The sequence below is a fragment of the Pseudonaja textilis genome, chromosome 18 (assembly GCF_049901715.1).
Source record: "Pseudonaja textilis isolate UNSWEBS1 chromosome 18, rPseTex1.2, whole genome shotgun sequence".
In the NCBI taxonomy this organism is placed as follows: domain Eukaryota; kingdom Metazoa; phylum Chordata; class Lepidosauria; order Squamata; family Elapidae; genus Pseudonaja; species Pseudonaja textilis.
In genome coordinates, this window is record NC_142007.1 from 811004 (window position 1) to 821770 (window position 10767).

At 43.9% G+C, this 10767-nt stretch overlaps 1 protein-coding gene across 1 annotated transcript; it reads right to left on the reverse strand.

Annotated features, from left to right (window-relative positions):
- Positions 1–281: 281 nt before the first annotated feature.
- TNFRSF25 (TNF receptor superfamily member 25) lies at positions 282–6896 on the reverse strand. The gene is made up of 9 exons (XM_026720916.2): positions 6855–6896; positions 6310–6463; positions 5492–5584; positions 5066–5221; positions 4402–4483; positions 4234–4293; positions 4059–4099; positions 3137–3265; positions 282–2240 (listed from the first exon to the last, which is right to left on the reverse strand). Exons 1-9 carry the CDS (start codon positions 6894–6896, stop codon positions 1888–1890), a joined length of 1110 nt encoding a protein of 369 aa, XP_026576701.2. The 3' UTR covers positions 282–1887.
- Between the last annotated feature and the right edge of the window lie 3871 nt (positions 6897–10767).

The window sequence follows — 10767 nt, forward strand, 5'->3', positions numbered from 1 at the left end:
ACATCTTGCTTAGCAATAGGAATTTTGAGCTCAATTGTGGTTGTAAGTCAAGGACTACCTTCTATGCAAAGCTGACTTCCTGGAAACATCAGCCATCAAAACCAAGATTTGTGTGCATGCAAAGCACCAGCTTAGCTACGATTCCACAGCCTGCCTGCATTTTTCACAATTCTTAATTGTTAAAATTCAGGCACCTTGGAGATCAAAAAACTCACAGGGGGGACCAGCAAATGTTTTAAAGTTGTTTTTATTATTATTATTATTATTAAGTGCATGAAGAGGAACTCCAAAACGCCTGATGTTAATATATATATACACACACACACACGTAAAATAACATATAAATAACCCCCTCCCCATCTTTTAAAGAATGAATTGGCCGCAAAGTGAACGCATAGAATCGTTGCAAACAGCGCAACCCCAGATGAGAAATACTTACTGCAAACTGACAAAATTGCAAAAAATAAAATAGGGCACTCGTAAAGAAAAGGAGAACTTGATAGTAGGGGAAATGAGATTTTATTGCCAAATTTCAATTCCATAGGAATCACGGATTTGGGGTGCATTCTGTAAAGTAGCTTGTTTGAGTGGGAAAATTTTTGCCCTGCGATGCGGCGTCTCACCCTGTTAAAGCTTACGAACATTTTAGCATTATAGAGATAAACAGGTATATCATTTTCCCCTGCAACTCTTTGGAAGATTAGCATCATGCCCCTTCTACAGATGGGTAGACTGAGGCCAGTCTTAAGACGAATCCTCTTCCATGTCTAAAATATTCCATGTGATTCACCATAAGAAAAAACTACCCTCCAGAAGATTAAACCTTTGTTTCAAAAGTGACATACAATGTCTACTACATCTGTTGCAGTGCCTGAACCCTTCAGAGCAAGCAGGTCTCGTCACAACCTCATCACAACAGCCCTGTGAGGTAGGCTTGTTAAGCTTTTCCTATGCGAGCCAGCAGGATGGTCGCAGATCAAGGACGATAGATTCACATTAGAATAGTTCTACGTGGAGAATTACTTACATCCTGGTGCTCAAAACAGAAATACCGTAATAAAATTCAAGTAATACCTCAAGTTGGCTAGCGTTATATCGGACTGATCTGTCTAGACCAGAGGTCGTCAACCGTTTGGACCTCAGGGACCACCAAATTCATAATTTTAAATCCCGGGGACCACTAATATGAATTTTGACCGGCGGTGGCTTGCTGACGTTGGTGAGCACCGGTTGGCGACTGCTGGTCTAAATGGCAATGTTGGCCCTATTTGTCAGACAAAACAAGATTGTTGGTTCTTCCAGTAAGGGTAGTGAGTTGCCCACCATTAGGCAAAATGTTTTGCGTGGCTCAGTCGATATCGGTAGTGCATCGCCCGCTGTCTGCTCGTATTTTCCCTTCACAAGGAGATCCACGTGGTATCTTTTGCACAGAAGACAAATGGACAAGTTGTGGACGAGGCTGAGGGTTCAAGTAACTGGGTACCGTCCATGGGAGTGAAGTCCTGAGCATTTCCAGCTGGAAGTCGTACATCAGCAATGCTACCCTCCTGAGTCTAGGACAACTCGCCACGACCAACTCGCCAGGGGAAAATCCCACGTAGGATAACTCAACACGACAAATATTACCTGCTACCGTTTCTTCGACCTCATTTCCATTTTGCCCATTAACACAAAAATGGAAATAATGTCGAATAGTGATGGGTAACGTTTATCGTGTTGACTTATCCTGTGTAGCATTTTTGCCCTGCAGCGAGTAGGCTGCACCGAGTTGTCCTGCGGTGAGATTTACCGTGGCAAGTTGGCTGCGGCAAGATGGTCTGCCGCTCGTACACCGACCCGACCCATGATGTATCTCCCCGTACAGGGGAGCCCCCGTCGCCGTCCACCTCATGGGTTGCCCCGCAGATGCTCCCCCTGCAGCTTCTCCTTCAGTTCCTGGGCGCAGCCGCCCAACTGCATGGCCTCCAGGGTGTCCAAAATGGCTGCCAACGAGGCGCCCCGCTGCTGACACCAGCGCTTCAACATCTCGTACTGCTGCTCGCGGAACTGAGAGTGCTCCAGTTCCACCAGCTCGATTTCGCCGTCCTGCAGCCCCAGGCCCCTCACAAACTCTTTCCACCGTCGTACGGGCACGGCGTTGATGACGGTGTACAGATTCCGGCCTTGTTGCAGGGAACGGGATGGCGGGGGCGCTTTGTCCATCAGCACGACTGTCTCGGGGGGGGAGGAGATGGGACTGCCTGGAAAACAGCAGGGAATCAGTGCCACTGGCTTATGGAGCTGGGGAGCCCAGTCTAACATCCCTAATTATAAGTCCCTCCAGAGGGGTTGGATTACAGATCCCATTGGGCTGGCAGAAGGATGATGGGCTCTGGAAACAAGCCACGAACACCATTTGATCGCTGCTAGCAAAGTCTGGACTGTTGTACTCTCAAGACCAACAGGCAGTGCGAAATAGGTAACCCTCAACTTACAAGCATTTATTTATTTATTTATTTTGTCATTTAATGACTTTGTAATCCCTTTCGGGGGGTGGAGTCAGGGCAACTGAATGGAGCCGAGTGTTTACTGGCCAGATGCTCTTCCTATTGCCAGAGCGGAGTTTTATTCAGCAGATATATTTTTCATTGTGTCCAGAGGGAATGAGAGCTCCACCTCTAGGACACCAGCACCATTCCTACAAGCATTTGTTTAATGACCATTCAAAATTGAAAAAAAACAACTTAGGGGAATTTTTCACACTTACGACCATTTTGATCCCCCAGGTGATCAAAATTCAGATGAATGGCCACCGACTCATATTTATAATGGTCGCAGTTTTCCCAGTGTGTGTGTGAGTGTGTCACACACTTCCCTTTTTGCGACCGTCTGACCAGCAAAGTCCAGGCGGCACGGGGTGGAGAGGGAAGACAGACACCCTTCGCACTTAATTTGCAGTGATTCACTTAGCGACAGTGGCAAGAAAGGTCGTAAAACGGGGCAATGTTCCTTTAGCGACTGACTTGCTCAGAATAAAGTCTAAAACACAGTAAAATCTAAAATAAAATAAAAGAAGTTTTGGGCTCAAGTTGGCGGTCGTAAGTCAAGGACTACCCATGGCGAATAAACATCAGAATGACCATCGAAATTTTTTTACCGAATTGCGGATTGCTAATGCAGATATTTGGTGCAGGGATCAGCTTCGGGACAGAAGTAATTTTCCTCTTCTTAAAACAGAGGATCAGGGCGCCTGCCAGGATGAAAATGCATCCACAAACACCTACAGCTGAGACCGGAAGAAGAGTAAAATCAAGCAAAAATCAAGATTTTTCAGATTTTCCCAGGAGAGATGGGTCAGCCAATGTTTCCTCTATGAAATTAAAATAAAATAAAACCAATAGGCAATGAAATGAAAGTCTAAAGTAAAATCTAAAATAAAACTCTAAGGTAAGATTTTTAAAAATCCAAAGTAAAATAAAACGAAAATATAAAAAAATTAAATAGAAATCTAAAGTTAAAATAAAATAAAATCTGATGTGAAACATAAAAGAAAATCTAAAATAAGAAATGAACATCTGAAAGAAAACAAAAGTCTAAAATAAAATAAAAAGCTACAGTAAAATAAAGTAAATCTAAAATAAAATAAAAAACTGATGTGAAACATAAAATAAAATAAGAATCTAAAGTAGAATAAAAATCTAAAATAACAAGTATCTAAAATAAAATAGAAATCTAAAATAAAGTAAAAAAAATCTAAGCTAAAATCAAATAAAGGTCTAAACTAAAAGGAAGTAAAGATCTGAACCAGAATAAAATGGAAACCTAAACTAAACTAAAAATGTGAAATAAAATGCAATTAAAAATCTACATTAACATTGGGGAGTGTTTTTCAGCCTGACAGTCTTACTGTCTTCTCTGGGATCTCCTGGTGGTCTCCCATCCCAGACAAATTTACTTGGGCTTCCCCCACAAGCCCTGAATCTCAGCTCCCTTCCTAACTCCCGCTCCGTCAACCGCGGCTTCGTCCTGCCAGCAATGGGGGGGGGGCGAGAAAAGAAATAACCATCCAGACCACGTACCGATTTTACACACCATGTTGCACTCTTCAACTCTGGGGGTCCTGCCAGGAAAGGAAAGGTAGTTTAAAAAAGGTCATGTCACTACCTGGGGGAGATTTGGGGTGCTGGGATAGAATTGGGACAGCTGAGGGTGAATTGGGGGGCTAGGGGAGATTGGGGGGGCCTGTACATTTACCTGGGAGTGATGCTATGAGGAGCCACCGTGGTGGACAACCTTATCTCCTGTGGTCTTTCTCTAAATAAAAGAAATACATTATTAATAAATAAAATACATTATTTTGAGCTTGGGGCACCCTATTTCCTCCCCCACCCTACCCCAATCTGGTTGGGGGGGGGGGCTTACGTCCCACATGGCTCGCAGGAGTAGTCAAATTCGCAAAAGCCGGAAAAGCAGGATCCGCACTTGGTGTCTTCGTCCGGGTGACCTTCAAAGAAAGCGTTCGGCCTGGTGACTCAAGGCAGGGATTCGTTCAGTGACCGTAGCAAGAAAGCTCGCAAAACGGGGGCGACGCTCGCTTAAGAACCGTCTTGCCAATGAAGCAAACCTGCAGCGATTTGTTTAACGGCGGCGGCCAGAAAGTTCGTAATAGGGGGCGAAGCTGACTTAACGACGGTCCCGCTTAGCCGTGGGAAAATTGGGTGCTTAATTGTGGTCTTCCATCGAGGGCTGCCTATACCTCTAATCTTTGAATTGAATACGGTTACTAAATGCATCCACCTGGCTGACAATCTTAACTGGGGTTTATTTTTGGGGTAGGGCTTCTATTACGAGCATCCAGAAAAAATCTTGCTAGGGTTTATTTTCCAGTTAGGTCTTATTTTCAGGGAAATACGGTACTAAATGTGTCCGCCTGACAATCTTTACTAGGGCTTATTTTTGGGAGAGGGTTAATATCATGAGCATCCTGGGGGAAAAAAAATCATGCTAGGACTTATTTTCTGGTTGGATCTTATTTTCGGGGAAACGGGGTCCATACCTAAAATTAACGCCATCCGGATTTACTTACAGGCCTGCAGGGTCTCCCTGTGCTGAGAGCTGCAATTGGTGCATTTTTGGCAGCTTAATATATGGGGAACATCCAGGTTGTTGAAATATCCCCCCGCGCAACCACACTCGGTGTCCCGGTTGCCTCTGCACTCCCGCAACAAAATGGTGTTCTCTCCTGCAAAGCAAAGCATTTTCAATGGCCAAGAAGCATGGACGCCTCCCTAATAACTGTGGGGAGTGGGTGGCGCCGTTTTGGGAAGGGGAGGGGGCTTTGGAGACAGCTTCCCAGAATCCCCCTCTCCCCCCGCCTTGCATCGGGTCCAATTTGGACGCACACACACACAACCGTGCAACGTTTTTGGGGTTTTTTTGGCGTCTCGGATGGGTGCAAACCGAACACTCTCTCCTGTCGGTCCCCCCGCCACAGTCCGCTCTCCGTGCTCACCTGTGCAGGACTTGCACTCAGAACAGATCTCCCTGTCATACTGGTACCTTCCCTTGGGACAGGAGACGGGTTTCACTGCGCCCGAGGAGGGTCCTTGAAGTGGGGCGGAAAGAGGATGAAGAGCGAGTGAGAAAGAGGCTTTTTCTTCTGGAAGGATTGCAAGACAAGTAAGGCCTAAAGGTTGTCCTGTCCATCTTTCTGGTCTTTCCTTCCTTCCTTCCTTCCTTCCTTCCTTCCTTCCTTCCTTCCTTTCTTCCTCCCTCCCTCCCTCCCATCCATCATCTATATTTATATCTATCAATCATCTATCTATCTATCATCTATCTATCTATTATCTCTATCTATCATCTTTCTATCCATCCATCTCTGTCTATCTTTTATCAAATCTATCATCTCCCTCCATCTATCTATCTGTCTATCATCTATCTATCTATCTATCTATCTATCTATCTATCTATCTATCTATCTATCTATCATCTATCTATCTATCATCTATCTAATCTATCATCTATATTTTTATCCCACCTGCATTTTTACAAATGACTCAAGGTAGCAAACCTATCCAACATACATTCCTCCTCCTATTTTCTCCATAACAACAACCTTGTAAGGTTGCGTTGGGTTGAGCTGAGAGAGAGAGAGGGACTGGCCCAAAGTCACCCCGCCGGTTTTCATAGCCAAGGAAGAACTAGAACTCACAGTCACCAACACTTACCCGAGATTCATTTTCATGGACTCTTGTTCAAACAGAACTCGGAGATCATCTAGCCCAACCCTGTTTTGTTTAATGAGGGAGGGGAGAAAATCACATGACTTACCAGGGTCACTCTGATTTTCCAATCCTATGGATCTTGAGCTTTTTTTCCTCCTAAAGGCTGATCCTTCCACTTCTCGGAATATCTTGCTGGCATCCTTCACGCCATCCAGGACTTGCGATCCAGCAGATAAGAGCAACAAACCCACCAGAAAGATCTAAAAGGAAAGGAGAGGAGATGAGGAGCCCTGCCTTGGGTTCGGGGTTGGACTAGATGACCTTTAGGGTTCCCTCGAATCCTCACAATTCCACTAGATGGGAAAAGTAAAGAGGCAGGAAGTAATATTTTTGGCCCAAAAGGTGATGGTTGGAGATCATCTAGACCAGCTGTCTCAATCGTAGCAACTCTTTAAGATGAGCGGACTTCATCTCCCAGAATTCCCCACTCGGCTGACTGAGGAATTCTGGGAGTTGAAGTCCACCCATCTTTAGAGTTGCCAAAGTTGATAAATACAAGATAATCCTTGACTTACGACCACAATGGCGGCGCCCCAGATTTCCGTTGCAAAGCGACGTTTTTGCAAAGTTGAGTTCTGCGCCCCATTTTACGACTTTCCTGGCCACAATCATGACGCCAAGCATTGCAGCCATTGAGCGAACCTGGCTTTCCCGCTTGACTTTTCTTGTCACAAAAGGGGATCGTAGGACGGTGCGCGGCATAAACCGGTCGGTTGCCAACTGTCCAAACTCATTCGGTTTGCCAACTGTCCAAATCTTTCATTTACAGGGGTGCTGCAATGGTCATATAGGATTTCCTTACGCGTAACGACCGACGCAATAAGAGATCATTATGTTTGGCAACGATCCCGTGACGAGCCACTTAAAGACCGGCAATAGCTTACAGTCGTAAGTCGAGGACCACCTGCCTTTCCCACAGACCCCACTTCAAACAAACCCAGTTTGTACCTCGCCGAGGATACTTGCCTCCTTATCCATAGGTCTCCAACCCAAAATTGCGCCCTTTCTAACTTCTTCTTCTTCCTTTCTAGATTCCTTTTAGCGAGACTTTCCTGGAGAAGAAAAACCCAAGACGCAACAAATAAGGATCCCATCATCCTCGTCCCAAATGCAAGTCGTCCTCTTGGGCTAGAAGACCTCCAAGGTCCCTTCCAACTCTGTTACTCTATTCTATTCTATTCTATTCTATTCTATTCTATTCTATTCTATTCTATTCTATTCTATTCTATTCTATTCTTTCTATTCTATTCTTCTATTCCTATTCTAATCTAATTTCTATTCTATTCTAATTATTCCATTCCATTCCATTCTTCTACTTTCTTCTATTTTATTCTATTCCCAAGGAAAATTTGGAGTGATTTCAGTAAAGCGGACATTTTTTACCTGGAGCTATTCAGGGGAAAAAAAAAAGCTATTAACGGGCAGTATTTTTAAATTTTTCCCCTCTTCCCTCTGCCTCGTCCTTCCTTTAGTGCTATCTACGCCTTTGGAAGCGCAACCCCTATTTTCAAGAGAGGGTCGTTTTTAGAAGACCCCTTTTTTCCTCCCCTTTTCTGCCCCGTCCATCACTCCGAGCAACCGTTTCTAGAGCCATTCGACCTGCTTTTAGCGTCAAAGCTCACATCTTTATTTCCAAAATAGATTACCCCGTAGAACAGCGTGGGCCCTGCCCGGGGAGATCCTTATCAGGGTGTACAGTCAGCTCCGGATTAAATTTACTTCCTTTCCCGAAATATGATCTCGTCTCCGTTTTAACCCTTTACCGCTCAGAGAGGAGGAGGGGCAGTTTTGGCACGCGGCTCTTATCTCTTGGGCATGGATGGAACCCACAATCTTTGTGGACTTAAAATGACCTTCACCGGTTTGGGCAATCCAGGCCTATCTCACTCTGCAAAGCAAACATTTGAAAGGGCAGGAAGTGCAAAAAGAAAGTTAAAAAAAAGACAAAACATGGCCAGGATTAACCTGGCAGGTTGTGAAATCTCCCCATCTGTTGCAAACCCCGCCCCCTATCTCCAAATTCAGCCTCTGATAAATAGGATGGTTGCAGCTCTTGGCTGCATTAATCCAGATGACCACCAGGGGGCCACCAGATGCCACTTTGGTGGCCCTCTGTGGAAGTGCAACTCCAGTCTTGCAACCTTTCCAGAGAAAGCTAGTCTCAAGGCCCCCTGGTGGCCCTCTGAGGCCTCTGCATTAACAACGGCACACATAACATACAACACGTACACAATTATTGTGCGTACAAGCACAACCTACCGCAGGAATAAAATACGCAAGCCTTTTGAATCCAGAGACTGCATTTAGCCGAGGTGGGACATAACCAAGAACCTCAAAATCAAGGTTAGATACGTGTCGCTAAACAACTTAACCTGGTTGTTGAAATTAAGCTGCATCTCAGATTGTCAAAAGACCTTGACTCTGGTGTGTGTGTGTGTGTGTGTGTGTGTGTGTGTGTGTGATCAAACATCTCCACCTTTCTGACGTTCAGTTATCCAACCATAGTGGTCTCCATCTGTGGTGTCTTGAGAGAAACAGGCTGATCCCTTCTTGTGGAGGGGTTAACTGGCTATCTTGCATGCTGCAGAGTGCTGGACTAGATGATCCTTGGGTGTCCCTTCCAGTTACACTGTTCTGATTCCCATTTCTCTGTCCTGCTCCCACTTTGCAAGATCTATCTGCTTCCTTTGCCAAAAAACCCCAAAAGTTTTCAGAAAAGACGTTGCCCTTTAAGCATCACTCCCTGTGCATTTATTAAAAGTACCAGAATTTTCCCACGGCGGAAAAGAAATTCCCAAACCAACCCTCCAGAAACGGATTTTTTAACATCTCTATTTCAATCTGAAAGCTGGTTTTGAGATTCTTTTTCAAAGAGATATTTGACAACATCAAAACAAATATTATTAAAGAATTTACAATTAAAAAAAACTTTTCCCAAGGTATTTAAGATTTTTAAAGGTTTTTTAAAGTTTTAAAACGTTTAAAAGCTTAAAAAGTTTTAAAACATTTTTAAAAAGTTTTTAAAGAGTTTTAATTTTCTTTAAAGATTCTAAAAAATGTTAAAGGGTTTTAAAACAAAGTTTTTAGAATTTTAAAAAAGATTTAATGATTCTTAAAAACTTTTAAAGAGTTTTTTTAAAAAGGTTTTCAAAGTTTTAAAAAAGTTTGTAAAGGTTCTTAAAAAGTTTTAAAGGGTTTTAAAGTTTCAAGTTTCATTAAAAGGGTTTTGAAAAAGGGTTTTAATTTTTTAAAAAAGTTTTTTTTTTAAAAAAAAAAGCTTTTACCAAGATTTTTAAGAGCGGTTGGCTTTCAGATCTTTTTACAAAGGAGACCCTCAGTTAAATCGGGGCAGATGGGGAACAGGGAAGAAACCCAACCAACAGGGGAGCCCACCCCATCATCCTCAGGGCTCCTGTTAGAACGAGGCAGAAAACCAGAAGCCCCTGACAAGAATCAAAGCAAGAAGCGACAGAAAAAAAAATCTCACCTACCTTTTCGACTGAAGACAGCTGAGCCTCAGTTTCGTCAACCTGGTGCCTAGTTGAGAATCAACCCGGCGGTTTTTCTATCTGCATAAATGAAGTTTTGCGAAATCGGATGCCCGCCGGTGCTTACCACAACAGCTGCTGCACGGAGACAGCCCACCCCGCATCGGTCGCGTTAAAAAGAGACCACAACCCACCTCCAAATACACCACCACCAAAAGTCTCAGGAAATCAGGGCCCTCCCTTGCACCCCCCAAGCCGTGCCACCTAGATGTCTTCGAAGAAAAGTGAATACCAACCCGCGGAGGCAAATTTTCAAGTCCACAAGACAGGAAGGAAATGTAATTAAAAAAATTAAAAAAAAAAGAACGCACACACACAAAAAATGAAAAGCGCAACTTTTTTTCTTTTTCAAGCGAAGGGATCCGGCGGGAAACTTTTGAAAAAAGTTTGGGAAAGAGAAAAATAAATAAATTAAGGGGTGGGTGAGGTTGATAAAAATATCATTCCTTCATTTTGGGGGGGAAAGATCGAATTCGAGGCGAAAAATTCGGCTGCTTTTTAGCGGTCGGAGGAAGATGATTAAAAAGGTTAAGAGGGAGATAAACGTGATGGAGGTTTTTTTTTTGTCTTGAGAATGTGATTTTGGTGAATTTTGCTGAAGAGCCAGTAATTTTTTTCTCCAAAAAAAAAAAACCCCACACCCCGCCTTTTATGCAAATACATTCACAGGCTGAGTTTGCAATGGAGGTGAAAGACGGATTGGAAATTATGAGCGCAGGAGGGAGCGACTGACGCAAAGGACCTGGGGGGGTTTCCCCCTCCTTCGTAGAAAAAAAGGCGATCACCCTAGATACCGTGGTTAAAAAGGGGCCTCGGATTGGCACCTATGGGTACGGGTGGTCCTCGGCTTACGACCAAAATGGGGAGCAGAATTTCCGCCCTTCTAAGCAAGGCGTTTGTTAAGCGAGCTGCGTCCGATTTTAAGACTTCTTTTTTTCCCCACGGTCATTAAGTGA